At 41.4% G+C, this 19,314-nt stretch overlaps 3 protein-coding genes and 1 long non-coding RNA gene across 7 annotated transcripts in view; 2 read left to right on the top strand and 2 right to left on the bottom strand.

The window, feature by feature from the left end:
• Window positions 1–4,482: 4,482 nt before the first annotated feature.
• On the bottom strand, window positions 4,483–5,668 carry LOC112159437. Its single transcript, XR_002921493.1, has 2 exons — window positions 4,855–5,668; window positions 4,483–4,747 (listed from the first exon to the last, which is right to left on the bottom strand). It is a non-coding gene; the product is annotated as an uncharacterized LOC112159437 (long non-coding RNA).
• Window positions 5,669–5,672: 4 nt separating this feature from the next.
• On the top strand, window positions 5,673–9,314 carry lg7h1orf174 (linkage group 7 C1orf174 homolog). Its single transcript, XM_024293480.2, has 4 exons — window positions 5,673–6,332; window positions 7,020–7,091; window positions 7,154–7,483; window positions 7,773–9,314. Exons 2-4 carry the CDS (start codon window positions 7,020–7,022, stop codon window positions 7,887–7,889), a joined length of 519 nt encoding a protein of 172 aa, XP_024149248.1. The 5' UTR covers window positions 5,673–6,332; the 3' UTR covers window positions 7,890–9,314.
• Window positions 9,315–11,809: 2,495 nt separating this feature from the next.
• On the bottom strand, window positions 11,810–15,777 carry dffb (DNA fragmentation factor, beta polypeptide (caspase-activated DNase)). Its single transcript, XM_024293479.2, has 7 exons — window positions 15,565–15,777; window positions 13,855–13,981; window positions 13,604–13,789; window positions 13,384–13,463; window positions 13,144–13,317; window positions 12,971–13,071; window positions 11,810–12,902 (listed from the first exon to the last, which is right to left on the bottom strand). The coding sequence occupies exons 1-7, from the start codon at window positions 15,673–15,675 to the stop codon at window positions 12,653–12,655; spliced, it is 1,029 nt and encodes a 342-aa protein (XP_024149247.1). The 5' UTR covers window positions 15,676–15,777; the 3' UTR covers window positions 11,810–12,652.
• A 2,874-nt stretch (window positions 15,778–18,651) lies between these two features.
• Window positions 18,652–19,314, top strand: part of nphp4 (nephronophthisis 4) — a 139,716-nt gene continuing 139,053 nt past the window's right edge. For 2 of the 4 annotated variants that reach the window (XM_036212920.1, XM_024293476.2), the window contains exons 1-2: window positions 18,654–19,030; window positions 19,126–19,260. In XM_036212920.1, the coding sequence (XP_036068813.1) occupies window positions 18,866–19,030; window positions 19,126–19,260 (300 nt within the window). In that variant the 5' untranslated portion in view covers window positions 18,654–18,865. Of the gene's footprint in view, window positions 19,031–19,125; window positions 19,261–19,314 lie in introns of all 4 variants that reach the window. The other 2 variants (XM_036212921.1, XM_036212919.1) reach the window with 2 other exon arrangements.

Below are 19,314 nucleotides of genomic sequence, written 5' to 3'. Positions count from 1 at the left end.
TTGATGTTTGCTTTGTAGGACGACATATACAATTTAAAATCTTTTCGCATTTTTATTTTGGGGTATTTTTCTAGAAAAACAAACAATGCGCCTAACATAATTTATAGCGACTCTTGTTAGCTCCAAAAAACATCTTTTAAAGTCCAAATACTCCACTATTTCCACATAAACAACAGCCCACGACTCCAACCGGAAAGGACTGAGCATTCAAAGGCTGAATGCGGAAGTAGGTCGTGCATATAGCCCATTATGGTTTGTTGGTTGTGATCACTGTCTGATTATGTTTTTTCACTGCTTAAGCCATGTTCTGTCATCTGGTTCGGGTCATTAAGCCTTCATGTTTGAACTTCATCGCAAAGCTTTTTGTTGCTGCGGTCAAGTGAGCCGCTGTTCGTTTTTCCGCGGTCAAATCAACTCTTATTGGATTTTTTCTGCGAGTTTCATACAAGACTTACGGTAGCATGTCCGTGCTCACTGGAAAATCCTGGAGACTCTTAAGAAAATATGATATTTTTATCCTCATAAATGCAATCACATTACTTTTTATGCATATGATACTTGTTAGAAAAAAACTGCACATTACTTTTTTGTTTTAATCAATCTCAAAATCTCTTGTAATCCTGAAATAAAATTGGTTAATTTTGGCTGTGAAATAATCTCAATCATCAATGAATTACATTATAAATCCGTCACAGACCTACTTAGTCCCTAATAGAAATTTTCTCCTGGAAATATAAAACATTTTTACTGTATAGTTTTTTAGAAAAGAACATCAGAAATATCATAAAAGGTATAATCTTTACATCGTTTAGCTGACTTTGGGTGGGACTAATTCCTGAGTTTCAGTTTAGTACTTCACTATTTTGAGATTGATTTTAAAAAAAAAGTAATGTGCAATTTTTTTTCTTACAAGTATCATATGCATAAAAAGTAATGTGATTGCATTTATGAGGAGTAAAAATGTCATATTTTCTTAAGAGTCTCCAGGATTTTCCAGTGAGCACGTCGGACATGCTACCGTAAGTCTTGTATGAAACTCGGAGAAAAAATCCAATGAGAGTTGATTTGACCGGAAAAACGAACAACGGCTCACTTGACCACAGTGCTTTTGGCCGCGAGGCCCCGCATTGGGGGGGAATTCAAGATGGCGCAATCCTCGGTTCGATTTTCGTGTCTTGACTGGACTCTGGTGAAAAACAAGACTTTCCATGACAAACGGTCAGTAAAACTACACTCTAACAGATTTCTGTAAACGGTTCAGTATTTTACTGTAATGTCTGTAAACAGCAATGAATTTAAAACCCTCATGGTCACTACTGTCATCTCCACTGTAACATTTACCGGGACTGTATATAAACTGACTGTGTTTCCATGTGCATCACCAAACTGAATTTAACTTTGGAGAAATGTTTGAGTTAAAAGTGTGAGATATAACAAACTTCCTGCTGTCTATAGAAAGCCTAGCAGTGCATTTTCATGATGCTTTTATTTTGTATTGAAACAACATCCTGCTGGTGTTTTTAGGAGCAGACCAGTCCAGCATTTTACACAGTGAGACCTGTCAGTTTTCTTTATCCTCTCGTAGAGTTTTCAACGTGAAGAGGTGACCAGAACCTTTGGAGCTTACTCATAGGTTGCTATATCAGAAGTTCAGCTGAGAAAAAAAATGATTTTGAGATTTTATATGTGAAATATTACAAGTGGCTGCACGGTGGTGCAGTGGTCAGCGCTCTTGCCTCACAGCGAGAAGGCCTCGGTTCGAATCCCGGCTGGGACCTTTCTGTGTGGAGTTTGCATGTTCTCCCCGTGCATGCGTGGGTTTTCACCGGGGACTCCGGCTTCCTCCCACCGTCCAAAAACATGCTTCATAGGTTAATTGGTGACTCTAAATTGCCCCTAGGTGTGAATGTGAGAGTGGATGTGTGTGTGATTGAGGCCCTGAGACAGACTGGAGACCTGTCCCAGGGTGTACCCCGCCTTCACCCTTCAGTAGCTGGGATAGGCTCCGGCACCCCCGCGACCCCGAAAGGGAAAAAGCGGACAAGAAGATGTATGGATGGATGGATATTACAAGTTGTAACATATAATTGTCACAAACAGTTAAAACATAAATTAATATTCTTGTTGTGAAATTTTGATTCTAAGTTTTCCAGAACAAAACTTTCCGTGCAGTTACCTGTTTTGGGTCTAAAAGTTGATGTTATCTAATAGCTTTTCATTAAAACATTTGTGACATAACATGCTTTCAAAATATACGCTTGAAGGTAGGGCTTGGTTGACAAAATTGATTAATCAATTTGAATCGATCTAAGCCTAATAGATGAATAATCGATCTACAAGTTAGAGATAGCTCTAGCACATAAAGCTAAAGTCCTGTATAGCTTAATGCTAACATTCAATGGAATTTCCCATGGGACGGCTAATGCTAACGCTCGGTTAGCATAAACATACATTGGTGACTGAATGAACATCTCTGTAAACTCACAGACATGAATTTTCCAAAGTCTTTTAAGGGATTTTTTTAAAGTAACCATTTGTGGTCTAAAGCGCCATTTTTTGCCGTTACTTTGCTTATTCTTCTTGACAAATGAAGTGTACTTCTATAGCATGATCACCACCTAGTGGTCAAACTGAAACGTCCTCCAGGAGAAGCAGAACAATGTTAACAATGTTAATGATCTGAACATTTTAGTTAGAACTTCTCCTTTAGAGAATCCATGTAACACTGGATGATATTAACAATCTCATTATTTCACTGATACATTTACAGTATGTGAACTGGATCAGATTAATGTAAATATATTCAAATTAAATGATGATTTTAATGTATTTCTAAAAAAATGCGTTTAAATGTGTAAACTCAAAACTGAGTTGAATTAAATTGGATTGAATTGAGTGGATTGAAAGAATGGAGAAAAACAAATTGGAATTGAATCCATCCAGACTCTGGTGAATCGAATCGATTCTAGAAATTGTTATAATACCTAGTCCTACTTGAGGGTGAAGGTATAACCAGGAGTGGCAAATGTACACATTGTTAGTAGACTCAGTTCAACAACTTTTGGAAGAAGAGAATTCAGTTTGGACTCAGTCAGAGATAATATGGTGGTGCAGTGATTAGCAATATGGTTTTACCTAAAGAAGATCACAAGTTTGATTCCTTATAGAACTTAGTGTTTTTCTTACTCAGTCTCAAATCATGCTTCACAATGTTTCACATTTTTTGACAAACATTGAATGATTGTACTAAACAAAACATTTTACTTGAGTATAAATAGATATGTTTTTAATGTAAAAGAAGCATGATTGATGCTAAATATTAATATGAGGGAAAAGAAGAAACATCTGGTTGAATGTATCAATACATTTAACGATTATTGTAAGCCTTTTATTTGTAGGAATTAGGCTAAAACAAAACTAAACACTAGCTGTGAAAACAAATGTCAAAACTAAATATATCAACACAAAATTTCACCAGCATTGAAATTATAGGTAGAATGAAGTTATGGTATAGCGATGGTGCAGTGGTTAGCACCATCAATATTCTTCATCATTATTACTTCATAATAAGAAATCTCTGGTTCAGGTCCCAGTGGGAACCTTTTTGTTAAGTATGTGTATTCTCTCTGCGCACCTCTTTATTTCATTCTAGTGGGCTTGAAACTGGACAGTGACATAAAATAAAGGATTGTATGTTTCTGTCAGGTTTAGCATTGATCTAACAACAATCAGGGTAAACATGGCTGAAAGAGTGGTTTGAGTGAATTAAAGGAAGAGGGAGAAATTGCCTTCCCTCAAAACTGCTGGAGAAGTTGTAAAAGAACCAGAATTCATTTTTAATTATCATATTTTTTTTTATAGTAAAATAAACTGGAAATTAAAATACAGTATTATTATCAGAAAAATGAAAAATTACTGTAGGAGAATTTACAATAACTACTGTATTTAATTTTACAGTAATGCAACTGAAAAATGAAAAGCAGTAGAGTTTCTGTGTACTGTGATTTTTTATTATTACTGAAATGAAATACAGGACTCAGAAATTCTACTATTTCATTTTACAGTAATAAAGCTGCAAAATGCTTTACAATAAGGGTTGGCATCCAGCTGCCAGTAAGTTACTGTAAAATCTACAGCAACTATTTTACAGTGTGAAGAAAAGAAGCTCATGTGTTCTGGTTCTAGATCAGTTTGGGCTTTGATGGAAGAAATGGCTCCTTTTAGCAGAGATGACAAGCGCCCCCTGGCGGCTTCAGTGCAGAAACGAGTGGAGGAGATCCTGAACGGAGGACGGAGCTCACACGGAGGTAAAAAGGCGGCTCCCTGAAAGCACGGGACACCGTCAAATGAGGCTCTCAGAGTTTCAGCTTCCAGAGAAACTGCAGTGTTGATGCAAACGCGGCTGCTGCGGAAGATGAACCTGTTGCACCTCGGTCTGCTATTCTGGAGAAGATGAGCTCAACAAAATGAAGAAATGACAAGTTAAAAGAATAACAATGTTTAATAATAAGTTCCACATTCAACAATTTAGATAATAGAGAATGAGTTTCCCCACGACCCCGAAGGTGACAAAGCGGTCAGGATAATGAATGAATGAATGAGTTTCTCCTCTTTGTTCTCTCAAGTGGCCAGCTACGCCCCTTAGGACGTCCCCCTGTGTGGATGCTCAAACCCTGCTGCAGATGCAGGGTCGGACTCTAATTGGCCTTTTAGAAGTGTGATGTGAGCTGCAACGGTGTGTCTTCAGCTGGATACAGAAAAACATTAGGGAGGGGTCACAACGTCAATCTTTGTCCACTGAAGTTACAATAAATACACAAAAAATACATGATTTTAGTCTATTTTGCTACAAACCTCAGACTGCAGATGCAAACAGAAAATGTGTCTTCTTCTTCTTTTCCTTTCGGCTTTTCCCTTCAGGGGTCGACACAGCGGATCGGCTTCCTCCATCTAAGCCTGTCTTCACAAACAGAAAGTGTGTCTGGCACACAAAATACAAACAAAGAGAAGCTCTGAATGTCCTTCAGTTTTAGGGATTTTTGCACGTAAACATGCACTAAAAGCATTAGCATTAGCAAGTTATCTTTGAAGTTTGCTTTGTAGGACGACAAATACAATTTAAAATCTTTTCGCATTTTTATCTTGGGGAAAAAGAAAAATGTGAAAATTTACACTAAAAAATTTACTAAAATTAGAAAAAGCATCAAAAGCTCATGTAAACTGCTGTAATAGATAGTTCTCAGTAAATTCTATTATTCTAAAGGGATTTGGACGGATTTGGTCTAAAATCCTAAAAGCTATTGAAGAAAAACCTGAAAAATGTACACAAAAAATGATTTTAGAAAAAGCATCAAAAGCCAATGTAAACTGCTGTAATAGATAGTTCTTAGTCAATTCTACTTTTCTAAAGTGATTTGGACTGATTTGGTCAAATAACATAAAAGTTACCGAAGAAAAACCTGAAAATGTACACAAAAAATAGACTAAAATTAGAAAAAGCATCAAAAGCTAATGTAATCTGGTAGTATTGATAGTTCTTAATCTGTTTTATTATTTTTTTAAGGGTTTTTGTTTGATTTGGTGTAATACTTTAAGAGCTATTGAAAAAAAAAAAACATTCTGCCATTTGTTGACGGTCCCTAAATATGAACAGAACGAATGTCTGTCGAATATCCAACCTAAAACTAACTTCACCGCAGTTCATCTCAGGCGCCTTTCTCCGCCCCCTCCTGCAGCAGCTGGTCTCACCGACGATGCAGGCGAGGCGCTGGGTGATCTCAAAAACACCTATTATCTGACCGCATCACACCACCTAACTCCCGTCACTTACCGGTCTATTTCCGGTTCTGTCTCCGAACCTCGTGGACTTGCCTGAACTTTAATGTAAGTTCATAAAAAAAAAATCTGCGGCGACGCACCATAGACTTAATATATAATGCGACGCACAGGTGAGAAAGCTGGAGTTTATTTCAAAATAAAAGTCTTGATTTTAAAATCGTAACTAAAACGTATAGATGTTTGAACTGAAGAACGGGTTACATTAATAATAAAAAAAACATATGAACATTTTATCGTAAAAGAGGAAACGTAAGCTAATCCCCACAAAGACAACAAAAAAAGCTTCGGCGCGTTTTACTATGCGATGCTGAACAGACAGGAAATGCGTCACGGCTCCGTCTGCGAGCGCGTCCGTGACCTCGGAGTGAACCCGCAGCAGGAAGCAGCGGCGGGAACGGCGGCTCAGCGACGCGCGTTGGAGGACTCAGCGCCGTTACGCCGTTAACGTGGATCTGAAGAAGACAACCGGAATACAACCGACGGAGATCAGCGCGGTAAGGCGGGGCCGCGGTCCGCCGCGCGGGAGCGGGCTTTCACACACACCCCACCCGCCCGGGGCTTCACGTGCGGATGGACAGGCGGGGCTTGGCGAAAAGCTGACGTGCCATCTCTCACGCGGCGCAGAGCCGTTTGTTTATTTGTTGTTTGTGAAGTACAGGCTCCAGCCGTTAGAGACCTGGAGGAGGTGGTCAATGCGCATGCGTACTGATACACTTATCTCTGCTTAAATAAAAGCCGCACGCTTGTATTTTACAACCTCGGTTGTTTACATCAGAAACGGTAAACAGGTAAACAAGTCCATGAACATCTGCAGATGTTTGTGCGGCGGGAAATCTGATGATCTTGAAAACTATTACAAAGAGAGGAGGTCACGTGGTTTCTAAAATCACGTGGTTTGTATAAGGCGTTTCTAGGTCTAAGTTCTGACAGGAGTTTGATTCTCAAGGTTCTGAACTCAATCCTTTCTTTTTCTCAATTTTTCCTTAAATCCCGTTTCTTCTGATCCATTCAGTGGGATTGAAACCTTTCCTGAAGCTCCGGCTTCTGTCAGCTGAAGCTCAGTTATCAATCAGCTGAAGCTCCGGCTTCTGTCAGCTGACATCCCTCAGGCTTTCGTTGTCCCTGGTTTCTGTGCTGTTAGTCCTCCTAACAATGATCAGCTGTTGGTTGATGCTCCTCAGATGTCTGGACGTCTCGGGAAGTTGAGGTCCAGAAAGAGGAAGAGCCGCTCTGAGCCCAAACCCTGCAGAACGGTGAGTTCTGCCGTCCTCAGATGTTCTGTCCATCAGAGCAGCAGCTGAATTTCTTCTGGCAGGTTTCCACCGCCGGGACTGGGCGCTTGAAACGGCCCAGGGCAGATTCAGGGGGTGGGTCCAGAGGAGCAGGTGATCCTGAGAAGCGGTCTCACGAGCAGCAGCGGTCTGCTAGCCGGAGACGCTCCACTTCGGTGCAGCCGGTGGGACAGGAGGGAAAAGAAAACGAGTTGAGGACTGGGGAAGAGTGCGACAGGAAGGGGGCCGTCCCTGAAAAACAGGAGCTGAACCCCCCAGCCTGTGAAGACCCGGACAAACCCCCATTTCCAGACGACGACAGTAACCAGATCCTTCCTGTGGAGCAGTTCTTTGGAAACTTGGACATTGTACAGGTGAGATGCCGGTTCTCCTCATCACCGTAGTAACCGGAGGTCAGAGGATGCTGCTTAATCCTCCCTGACTGCTGCTGGACAGAGAAGCTGAAGTTCTGTAGGTCTGACTCGGTTGAGGCTCCTTCTCTGCTCCGTTCTGTACATGATCTGCAGGCCTGAACCACAGACAGCAGGGGGAGCAAACTTTTATTTAAACTTTTAGAACCAACTGGAAGGTTGAACAAAAACCACTGGAGGAGATGAGGCCAAAAGATGACTGCAGGTTTTTAATGTTCTGTTCGTCCTGCAGGACTTTCCTCAGAGATCACCAACAACTTCAGCTGGAGTCCCAAAACGGAGCAGGAGGCGACAGTTCTTAGCCATGGAGGACAGCGAGGAGGAGGAGGGGCTCAGCAACACGCAGTAAGAGAAAGGCCTCCTCGGAACGTTTGAGGTGGACTTGAAGAGGAACGAGTCCTACTGTACATTCAACCAAACGCCATCATCTACTGAGACCCGAGTGAAGGACGGAACTTCAGCCACGGGTGGAGTTTCTGGTTCCTTTGTCATGAAACCACTGATTTCCTTTTGTGTTTCCATGGTAACTGGTCACAGGAACAGATGAGGTTGAGTCACAGACATAGACAGTAACTGAAAACCGGATTGAGTGAAAGTGAGGTCATTCATAGAAATCTGTTTATTTCTGGCTCCAGCCAAATGGAGTCAGTTCAGTTGCCATTTTTTCAGTGAGCTGTGATTGGTCTGAGTCATCGTTTCTATGGCAACCACTCTCCAATCAGGAATGAGCTTGTTGGAAGGCCACGCCCCTTCCATTTGAAAGCAGACTACACAAGATCCGTCAGACATTTTCAACATTGGACGTGGGGGCCAGTAGGCCCCGCCTATTTTATTGATGCTTCTGATTGGTCAGATTATAACTTGATTAACTTGAACTACAGAAAAAATATGAAAAAATATCATAAAAGGTGTCAGAGCAAGAACGTTTTTCTGACCAGTAGAATGACTGAGTAACGGCTGCTTACTTCTCTGTAGACATCTATGGAACTTCCTGTTTGGAACATGGGGGGGGGGGCACTCAGTCCAGTTGTCATATACTGTCTCTGGTCATGGCGTCTTCTCTTCTGGAAACATTGCATCGCTCATCCAGGACTGATGAAGCTACTTTGAGAAGACGAGTCCAGACGCCTCGACTGCCTCAGCACGCCGTCACCTGGATGAATGACGACCTTCATCATGTTTGGAACAGACGCATCAAACTCAACAGTTTGGCTTTTGTTTTGGTTAAAATGAAGGTCAAACGTTCTCATCGTTCCATGATCCTGGATGTCCAATCCTGTCTCCATAAGATCAAAGCAAACATGGATGAAAGGTCGATGATGTCAAGTATCAGAACCCTGACAGCAGACCTGCTGTACAAGTTTGACTTCTGATTCACCAGAAGTTCCTCCAAATGTTGGAGAGTCGGCAGCTTTTCCTCATGAATGTGTGAAGACGCCCGCGCAGCTAATAATCCTGAAGGAGCTTCTTCATGAATGACATATGTTGATGTAAAAGTTTGTATTTTTCTATGGATTTCCTCTGGAGATGATCAGTAGATATGTTGGATTTTGAGTCTTTAGTGAGCAGGTTAAATTATTGCACTAAACACATCCTGACATGTTTTTGTATAAACAGATCATTCTGTAAAATCTTGTACATAATTTACTGCCTTATTTATGCAAAACGCTTCGATATTTTTCATTTGTGTTTGAGCAGAGTTTATAATCTATGATTGTATTTTACATCTTTGTGCCAAAATGATGGAAAAATAAAACTTTTTCCTGATTGTGAAGCTTTGGGGGAAATGCTGCCACTGATTTCTTTTAGACCAGGGGTCCCTAAACTACAGCCCATGGGCTGGAGCCGGCCCGCCCCCTTAACAATAGCAGAGACCTGGGGCCCGTTTCAAGAAGCAGGTTCAACAAATTTAGAGCTCAAACCTGAACTTAGAGTCACTGGACTCTAAATTCTCAAACTCAGGGTTTTCGGTTCCAGAACAGCTGAAAATGTTTGATTCAATCAACTTGAAGTTGTTAGAATCAGAACCAGGTGTGAGCGTCGCGACCATAAAAAGCCCTGATCAATGGAGTGAAGACAGCATGATTCACCATGGCAACGGGAACAAACATCATAGTTTTGTACTTCCGGTGGCGGAAATTGATAAGTTCCTGCAAGCATATGAGACTATAGGAGAACATTTTCTGCAAGAAAAGCAACACAGCTGCAGCGGTAGAACAGAGAGAAAATATCTGCAGTTATTTGAATCATTTCAAATAATGAATAAATAATGGCCCTGAGACAGACTGGCGACCTGTCCAGGGTGTACCCCGCCTTCGCCCATCAGTGGCCGATGGCCGCGACCCCGAAAGGGAAGAAGCGGTCAAGAAAATGGATGGATGGATGGAATAAATAATGTCAGGAAGGTTATTTTGTCTCTTGTTAAGGAATGGTTTTTGATCTGTTCCTAATTTAACCAGTAATCTCCGTAATCGCATGAATGACCAGTTTTGGTAACCCCCCCCCCAAACCAACCACACACACGGATATCACTGCACGCTAAAAAGAAACTGTAGCTGCATTTATTTAATTTGGATTCTCAAGACTTAAAATATTTGCAGATTATTCTTTTTTTTAAGCATAAATACACTTTCCGTAGCTGGGAATCGAACTCAGACCTCCTCAGAGGGAGGCAGTGTTGCTGACAACAGAGCTAACATTCAATGCAAAACTAAGACGGTAGATGAGTTCAAACTCTTTCCCGGTGTTTGACATTCAATAATTTCTATTAAGGGTTTAAAATGAAGAAAAGAAAACTCTGTATTATTAATAGCGAGTCCCTGGAAAAACTCACTATTTATAATATCACTCAAAGAATAAATGAATCGGGGAAACTGCAGTCAATCGACTCGTGTCCTCCAAATCCTCTACAGACGTAAATAACATTTCCTCTGGATTAATCAGCCTCCTCTCTACATGATCCTCTATGAATGAACATGTCATTTTGGTTTCTGAGTGGTGGAAACGTGACGTCTCTAATGTGAATGTTCTCTAAATGTTAATGAGGAACTCATATTTGAACATCCGTCACTTTAAAAAGGGGCGGAGACCGCAGAGAACTCTAAGTTTCCTGAAGAAAACCTGCTACCGACCAGGTTTCGTTCACAGACTCAGTTACCATAGTGATTGATTCTGAGTTCAGCTTAACCTGCTTCTTGGAACGGGCTTGGTTTCACCATCTTTCCCGGGTTTAAGTTATCTCTCTTTCTGAAACCGAAAACTCAGAGTTTTACTGAATCTGGAGTTCATGAACTCAGAGTTTCAACAGAACCTGCTTCTTGGAACGGGCCCCTGTAGTTTTTTTTCTTTTAGTTTGGCCAGGCAGTTGAGAGCCGCACAGAATGTGACATTTTCTTTCAGTCTTCTACAGACGGTGCTCCTAACTGAGACCCGGCAAAATCCCTGTCAACAGAACAGAAAATTGTGTTCTCTTTCCACATTACAGTTGATCTTTTTTGGGTACTTGTTGATTCTTTTAGTGATTTTCTTGCTTTTTTTATTTTAAACAGTACACCCTGTTCTGTGCCCTGATTGGCTGGAGACCCTGTCAGTCAATCTCCTCTGTGCCCGTCTCCTGTGCAGGTACGTGCAGCTCTCATCCTGTACGCAGCTGCTGTGACGGAGTATCACGACTGGAACTGTTATCACAGCTGCGATTGTGCCGAGAGCCGGCTCACCATCCTTCACTTTCATCCTCTTTTTTTCTGCAAGCTGCACATGACTGATTAATAAAGGAGGGGCGGGACCAAAGCTATGCACAGCAGTACATTACCTGAGTGTGGGGGAGACGGAGAGCGCCAGGTGCAACAGAAAGAAGCGATATCAACACAAAGAAAATGAGCGAGACTGGAACAGAAGAAGAATTTGGAACCATTTCACTGTTAATGATAAAACAGGACAGAATGTAAATTCTGCAAGAAAAGAACTTCAACCAGAACCGACTCCACAACCAACATCCTGAGAACGAGCTCATCCAGAACCGAGCAGATCCGGCCTGACAGAGGAAACCAGATCAGCTTCACAAAGATGACATGTTTACACCTTTACCATGATTACAACTCTTTTATTTGTTAATCATTTTATTTTTGGTTGTGTCACTGTAAAAGTTGAATTGTAAATATTTTTATATTTACAATTTACATATATTTACAAGGTTTAAATAATTTTTATCTGGAAGCAAAAATAAAAACACATGTTACACACTTATAAAAACATTTTTTACATTAGTAATTCATTTTAAGCATAATTTTATTGATAATAGTTCACGTTTATTGGTTTTAGCCAATTGTACAGTTAACACAATATACTATAAAAACAACCAATAAAAAAAGGAAAAGGCAGAAGCTTATGAAGCTTATTTGAAGTCTTTCCTTGAAAACTAAACGATGTCCATGCTGATCAGCAAGACAAAAAATAGATACAATAAAAAAAATCAATTTACAGATACAAGTAAATCAAATCCTTTTACATATGTGTATTGTAATCATTTATACATTTGTTTTAAACTGCAAATGCGAAGTACTTAATTTAAATTCATCACTCAATTTATTCCATAATTTTAGTCCAATTGCAACAGTTGCAACATGTTCCACAAACTCCATAATACATTAAATAAAACACCAAAACGAGCCGAAGAGGTCGTTTTCCTCTTGACGGATGAGCCACAATTCCCATCACTGCTGTGAAGTTAACACAAACTGTGATGTGAGGAGCTGCAGGCCCCCAGAGTCTCAGCTGGACTCTGACAGCCTGCTTATAAGGTTCATTTCTAAATGTTTGAGTATTATTTTTCTGTGAATTGCAGTGAGTAATTTTTGTTATTTTTATGTCATCATGTGTTGTTTATTTCATTAAAATGATTATTTATTTTCTGACTTTTCTCTGTGAAAATCCCAGAGAAAGTTCTTAATATTTGTCTGTGAGGCTTTCTAGAAAACTTTAAAGTTGTATGTTTGGACACACCCTGTGACTGATCTACAGGCGGACCCCGGCCCCCCATCAGAGAGGAAAACAGCTATGTGGCCCTCACAAGAACCCACCTGGGGGAGCCCTACTGTAGAGGACAGACCCCATCTACAGAACCCGCCTTTTCTTCGCTGGGACCTCCTTCTTCCTTTTCCTTGCATGGCTGGAGGCCTTCACGGCCATGCTGGTGTCACATGAAAGGTTGTGACCTCCTTTCTTGTGACAAACGATGTGAACTAACTTCAGGTTCTGTGTGGTGAACAGCAGCTGGTAGAAATAGTTCAGGTTGACCGCTGAGCTCTTGTGAGTCTCTAGAACTTCCAGCAGCATGGGAATAACGGTCCTCTTCTTTTCAATCCTAAGAAAAGGTGAAAAGATGAAGATGAGCATCAACCTGTGGCATCACACAAAAGGCTGCTAACCAACCTGTGGTCCAGGTTCCAGGTGCTGAAGATGATCCTGCTCTCCCTGCTGCTGTAGGGGTTGATGGAGTGGAGCTGCTGGCAAGTCTTCTGGTCAAAGGATCCCTGAAGGAGGACGAGGACAGGATCAGCTCTGGATGCTCCTCTGCAGGTAGAACCACAGCTGAGAATCCTCACCTGGCAGGTGAACCATCCTTGCTGAGTGCAGAGCCGGTGCGGTTCCTCTGCAGTCCTGTCGAAGTAGCTGCCGTTGTAACTGTCACCTTTCAGCCTTTCTGCCAAGAACTTGCAGGATCTGGAATATTCTTCTCTGACTCTGGCTTTGTTTATGCTTTTGGTGGCCAGATCCACCTTCAACCAGGAAGAAGGCTTCAGTCAGAGGTCCTAGTGATACCGGGTTTTGATCCTGACACTCACCTCCTTCAGGTAGCTCCGTATCCTGCTGGCACAGTTGTACTTCATGTAGGCCGACTTGGTTTTGAATCGAGAATCAACTCCTGAAATGAGACAAAAATGAGGTTTTAAAGGTTTTTCACGTTCCATTTCAGTTAAAGGATCCGAGGTCAAGAGGAGCAGAAACTCGAGGAAGTTCTTGATTAGGAAAAGTTTCTGTGGGCAGAAAGAAACGTGGTCATACCGCTGAACCAGTCCTGGTCCTCCTCCCTGCTCTCCAGCTCCGACCTGTCCTCCAGGTTCTGCAGCAGGTCGGTGAGGATCTTCCGCCTCTTGAAGGACTTCTCACCACCGAGAAGCTGTTTTGCAGCCTGGATGAGGCCCTCGGCGTGACGGTCTGTGTTCAGCAGCTGACTGACGTCACTAAAAACTACAACACCCACAAGGTTAGAACTACAAAACCAAGCCGGAGCGTCTGCAGAAGAAACCTGGTACCTCCAGCCCATGTCTGCTCTCCTGAGAGGAGGACCAGCTCGGTGTTCTCCGGCAGAGTCTGGAAGAACTCCTGGGTCACTGTGGTTCCGTCATCGTACAAACAGAACTGAGCTCCAGAAACTGGCAGCTAAAATGAAACAAAGCCCAAGTTCAGGTGGTTGGTTCTGATCCCGGTTTCTCAACGAAGCAGAAGTACAGAGAAGCTCCAGACGGCAAGGTTAACTCTGTTCACTGCGGTCATGCCAGCCATGCTTTGAAAATGTCCTGCGCCCGTCTTACACAGCTTATGGTGGTGCAAGACACTGGATGGGAGCCCTTTCTGTTTACAAATTACAGCATGTGACCTGATCTAAATGCTACTAAAATAGAGATGCAAATGAAAAAACTATCCCCTAAAAAACTAGGTGTGCTATAATTAAATATATGTACTTTGTATCAGTCATTTCATAATGAAGACAGATTGAAAGTAACATTACTGCATTGAATAGTACATCCTTGTTGTACAGCTCATCCAACTTCATCTCACACTGACTTTTGTACTTTCACTGTACAGTTTTCTAAAAAATGTTACACTTTTGACCGAAGATGCGTAATAAGTAAGTAGCAAACTTTGAATTGAAATAAAGTGACTTTAGTACATAATTCTATTTTTTTTTTAACTATTCAGTAAAAATACACAAGTCTGTGTGAAGTGATGGTGGATGATCTGTAGAACAAGGATATACTATTCAAGGCTTGGAATTGTGTGAAAAAGTATTTTTATTCAAATGTGGCTAATTATTTTCAGTTAAAATATAATCTTTAAGTACTGGTATTTTAAATCATACACAAGACTGTGTGAGAAAAGTAGTGCCAGAGTGGCACAATGAGGACAAGCAAATGTTACCCTGGAATTATGCACCAAAGAGATTTTATTTATCCTGAAAGTTTAAAACTTTAATTGTAAATTATGAATAAAAGTAGATTTTTTAATAGCTGAAAAAAAACTATGCAGAAAATTATGCCATTCTTTTTGGAGGAGATAGTTCATCACTTTTTAACAGAGATTTGCTAGTACTGCATTGGATTTGTGCACAACATTTTTGGTAAAAGAATCTGAGTGTATTGTATCACCAAAACATGAGTTGAATCCATTATGGATTGATGTACCACGTATGGAGATGCGTCTGGAATCGTGAGAGAGGGAAAGATAGAACAGCCCTAACATTAAGTGTACCAGAAGTGCATTATTTAATAATGCATAAATAAGAAGGCCATGCTGTGATAGTACAGAAGTCTTTGTGAGTAGATAGATGTGTTTATATTGAATAAAACTTTTAAGTTGAGTTAACCATTTACTATTTTTTTATTTCATACAAACTAATACTTTTAAATGCAACAAATTACATAACTTTTGTAAATTGATTCAACGTTTCACTTTCAGTGTGAGAAGTGTAACTGTCTTCACTATGAAATGACAACAATAACTGAATAAATAAAGCAAATATCGGATTCAAGTACAAATGTTAGTTATTTATTTTTCATTTTCATGTTAGTATTGTTTAAAACAGATCTGACGTTTTAATGTGTAAACAAAAGAGCTCCCTTCGAGTTTAAAGCTTTGCCTTAAACCGTGTAATACGAGGGCAGCACGTTTTTGAAGCGCGACTTTCTTGACCGACAACCAGAATAACGGAACCGGAAACCCCGCAGGACTTCGGCCGGGCTCACCTGGAACAACCTGCAGCTCTTCTGGAGTAGCTCCTTCAAGTCTCTACCCGCGACTCCGTACTTGGTGTTCCCGCTTAGGCTCCGAACTTTGACGGGTTTGATTCCGAACATGTCGTTGTTTCCCTTCGAACCTGCCGCTTCCTGGACCCTCCTTCTGCTGTTTTCTGCGGCTGCGCCGCAGTGCTGCCCCCTGCTGGCGCACTCCCGGCATTGACGGGATCCTCATCCTCACCGGAAAAAGGCAAAGATATAGTTCTAATACACATTTATACAAATATTTAGAGCTAAAAGTGGTAATCAATAGAAAAACAATGTTTTATAATCATTTGAGGTAAATAAGTGATATTTAACAGTCAATAAATAACAATTTGTTGTTAATGGTTTGAAAATGCTGTTTTTGTTCTGCTTTATTATAAATGGTGTATATTTATGTAGCGCTTTCTACCCTCCTTTGAAGGCCCAAAGCGCTTCACAGTCACTGACCCATTCACACACATGGTGGCTCCGCTGCTGAACACTGGCGCCAAGCTCCCATCAGAGGCAATGTGGGGTTCAGTGTCTTGCCCAAGGACACTTCGACTGGAGTCCTTCTCGTCTCACATTGACGGGCAAGGCAGGAATCAAACTCACAATCCTCCAATCAGGAGCCGACCGCCCTACCACTGCGCCACGGCCGCCCCAACTGTGAGTGATGTTATACACCTGATTGAGGCTCAGGCGGTCCTGCACAGATGTGATATCTGTTATATAGAAGAGTGAAGCTGTAGCACTCCTAAGGTTTTTCTCTTGAGGTAATGCAGCCAATGTGAAATTAATTTCATTCTTTCATAATTTTAATTCATTTATAGTTCAGAGATTATGTTAAAGTTACAAGACAATTATGTGTAAAGCAAGTAAAGAGCGAAAATAGATTACTTGTGTTTGTTTGCATAGTTCTTGATTTGTAACTCACACAATACATGTTGTGAATAACTGTGTGTACTTGCAATTGTGTTTTCACATGCACAAAAATTACAAAATGCAAAAAATACAAATACAATTTGCACATGCTTAACTAACTTACAGCGCTAAAAACTACACCAATCTTTTAAAAGTATGCACTAATCGTCTGACACACACAAAACAGCATTAAACCACAAATCAGATGTGAGACTTTCTTCTCGACTCCAGGATTTGTGTGTAAATGACGAGTCACTCGCGGCTGAGCGGGGCGTAAGGCTGATCTGGGTGTTGAGGAGGACCTGGCGCCGCCTGCTATCACTGTGACGTGGAACAAGAACGCCATGGCGAAGGCGCTGCAGGGAGCTCTGAGGGACGCATACAGTCAGCCACAGATCACAGTGAATGCTTAAACAACAAGCAAGGGTAAAAAATGATTAACTATGTTTGTGCCTGACTGGAATTATATGACACCAAGGTATGTCGGAGCCTCTTCCAACTAAGTGTTGTGGATATGTAAATTATATTTCGTCATTTTTTAAATGTCAATACACAATTGTAATTGTAAATGGACACAGTTACACACAACATATACTATATATTGTATGAGCTATATCAAGAATTATGCACACACAAATCAGAAGAGGTGGGTTGGGCTTTTACCGTGTATGTTTTGTTTTTAAAGAGTTTTGCACAGTATGAGAAGCCCTTTTATAAATAAAGTTTGATTTGACCTCACCTAGAGCACCAACTCTTTCCAGCTGGTCAGGAAGCTCCACCAGCACCTCTACTTCCTCAGGAAGCTGCAACGGGCTGGACTTGGAAGCTCCGCCCTGAGGAGCTTCTACCACGCCGCAGTGGAGAGAGTCCTCTGCACCAGCATCACCATGTGGCATGGCAGCTGCTCTGCTGAGAGGAAAGCTCTGCAGAGTGGTCAAAGCCGCTCAAAGGACCACCGTCTACCACAGACCTCGGCATTGGAAGATGAAGGAGGAGGGGCCTGAATATCATCAAAGACCACGCCCACCCAGACATGGACTGCTCCAACCCTTCTATCAGGCAGGAGGCTGAGGAGCATCAGAAGCAGCAGACTCAGAAACAGCTTCTTCCCTGAAGCTGTAAGGCTGTTGAACTCTGGGTGACGGATGTGTTCTGATAGTGCTATTGTGCTTCATGTGTGTGCATGTTTGTAGAATAATTGAATTCAAATTTGAGTGTTTTACATACAGTTATTTGGTATTTATTTTAACCCTGAAACAATACTTATAATGGTGTTAGTGTTAATAGAATATTGTGTTGTATATAGTATAGTAAATTGTATCATGTTACTGTTTCTTCTCTCACATCTAGCAGGACCTGAGTTCCAATCTCGTGTCAGTCACATTCATTTGTCCACTGTTTGACAATATGAATCCTTAAAGCTAAATGCTGTTGAAAACGTTAAAATGCAGTTAATGAGTCATTAACTGTTTGTTAAGAAACTACCCAGCTCTGAGTGAAAATGTATAAAATAAATATATTTGATCCAAAATATAAGACATGGTCAGGACATTGTAGTTATGCTGGTGGATAGTGTGAGTTGTTGGCTGTACACTGTCTTTTTTGCATGATTATGGTGCAGTACTCAGTGATTGCAGTTGTATGTATGCTGAATTTTGCGAAATAAATGATTTTAATAATAAATATGGCTGTAGCACAGCAGAGGAACATCATTCTAACGTTGATTCATCAGTTCCCACACAGTTTTAATCTTTTTCATCTGCCTGTTGTTGGTTCTGTTCAGACTGTTTCCCTCACAAAGACACATTCTGTGAGAGAGTAACAGAAACATTTAGGGTAACGTCTTTATGTTTACGTGTGATGTGTTGTTTACTGTTATGCAACAATTAAGGCTTAAAAATATTTAACTTTTTTGCTTCATGAAATACATGGGAACATGTCTCCCTATAGATTAAATGGTAAAACACCACGGATCACATATAATTATCACTTTAATACTGTCTTTATTTTGGACTCCGTTTCATTGGAACTGAATGAATGTTACCATGGAGATGGGAGGCGTGCTGGAAAAGTCCAAATACCGGGGTTTTCTTCTAAAAAACTTTTTTTAAAGCAACTTTTAAAATTATTTTCAGACCTGTTTAAAATAAATTATTTTCAGGCTTTCTAATTTCATGTTTCCATTCCTACATGGGTTTTTGATAACTTGTTCTTTTATTATGTCAGAAATGGTTCGGGGTCCCACCCCTCTGAGCAGAATGGTACAGTCCGGTGTCAAAATGGCGCCCGCGTCATCTGAAAGATTTCTCAGTTCGGAACTTTCCCCCCTCCATTTCTCGGCTCTTTTCCCGCTCAAACACTCATGGTGATGGAGACATCGGAGGCGGTGAGCCGGGAGGGGGGGTTTAATATCAGCCGGTTTGTGCCCCCCTCCGGACAGACCGCGCGCGCGGCCGCCTACAGCTACAGCCAGAGTCGCGGCTTCCAGCTCGCGCTGAGGCGGGTCGGTGCCGCGCACCTGCCGCAGGTGAGAGCGGGCTCAGACCGCGCTGACCCACATCCTGAGGTAACGTCCAAGCTCTGGTGTCACGTGTTCATGGAGACGTTCCTCGTCTGGTCCAGGTGATGTTCGCTGGAGAACCGGACGTCAGGGTCCAGCTGAGGGGGACGCTGTTCGACCAGAACCGCCAGCACTTCTTTGGGAGAACGTGGCAGAGTTCCCTCCAGAAGATGAACAGCAAGATCTCCTTCAATGAGGTACGTGAACTGCAGTCCCCCCTCACCTGCCAGACTCCAGTATTCCTGAGGTTT

This window comes from Oryzias melastigma, linkage group LG7 (genome assembly GCF_002922805.2).
Source record: "Oryzias melastigma strain HK-1 linkage group LG7, ASM292280v2, whole genome shotgun sequence".
In the NCBI taxonomy this organism is placed as follows: domain Eukaryota; kingdom Metazoa; phylum Chordata; class Actinopteri; order Beloniformes; family Adrianichthyidae; genus Oryzias; species Oryzias melastigma.
Note: the sequence above shows the minus strand (reverse complement) of the source record. Positions and strands in the feature narration are given on the sequence as shown.

Coding starts and splice junctions, on each gene's coding strand:
- dffb (XM_024293479.2), bottom strand. CDS start 15,675: ATGTTCGGAATCAAACCCGTCAAAGTTCGGAGCCTAAGCGGGAACACC. Junction 13,072..13,143: donor AAGGATGGTTCACCTGCCAG/GTGAGGATTCTC, acceptor GTCCTCCTTCAG/GGATCCTTTGACCAGAAGAC. Junction 12,903..12,970: donor ACCTGGAACCTGGACCACAG/GTTGGTTAGCAG, acceptor ACCTTTTCTTAG/GATTGAAAAGAAGAGGACCG.
- lg7h1orf174 (XM_024293480.2), top strand. CDS start 7,020: ATGTCTGGACGTCTCGGGAAGTTGAGGTCCAGAAAGAGGAAGAGCCGC. Junction 7,092..7,153: donor AGCCCAAACCCTGCAGAACG/GTGAGTTCTGCC, acceptor TTCTTCTGGCAG/GTTTCCACCGCCGGGACTGG. Junction 7,484..7,772: donor GAAACTTGGACATTGTACAG/GTGAGATGCCGG, acceptor TTCGTCCTGCAG/GACTTTCCTCAGAGATCACC.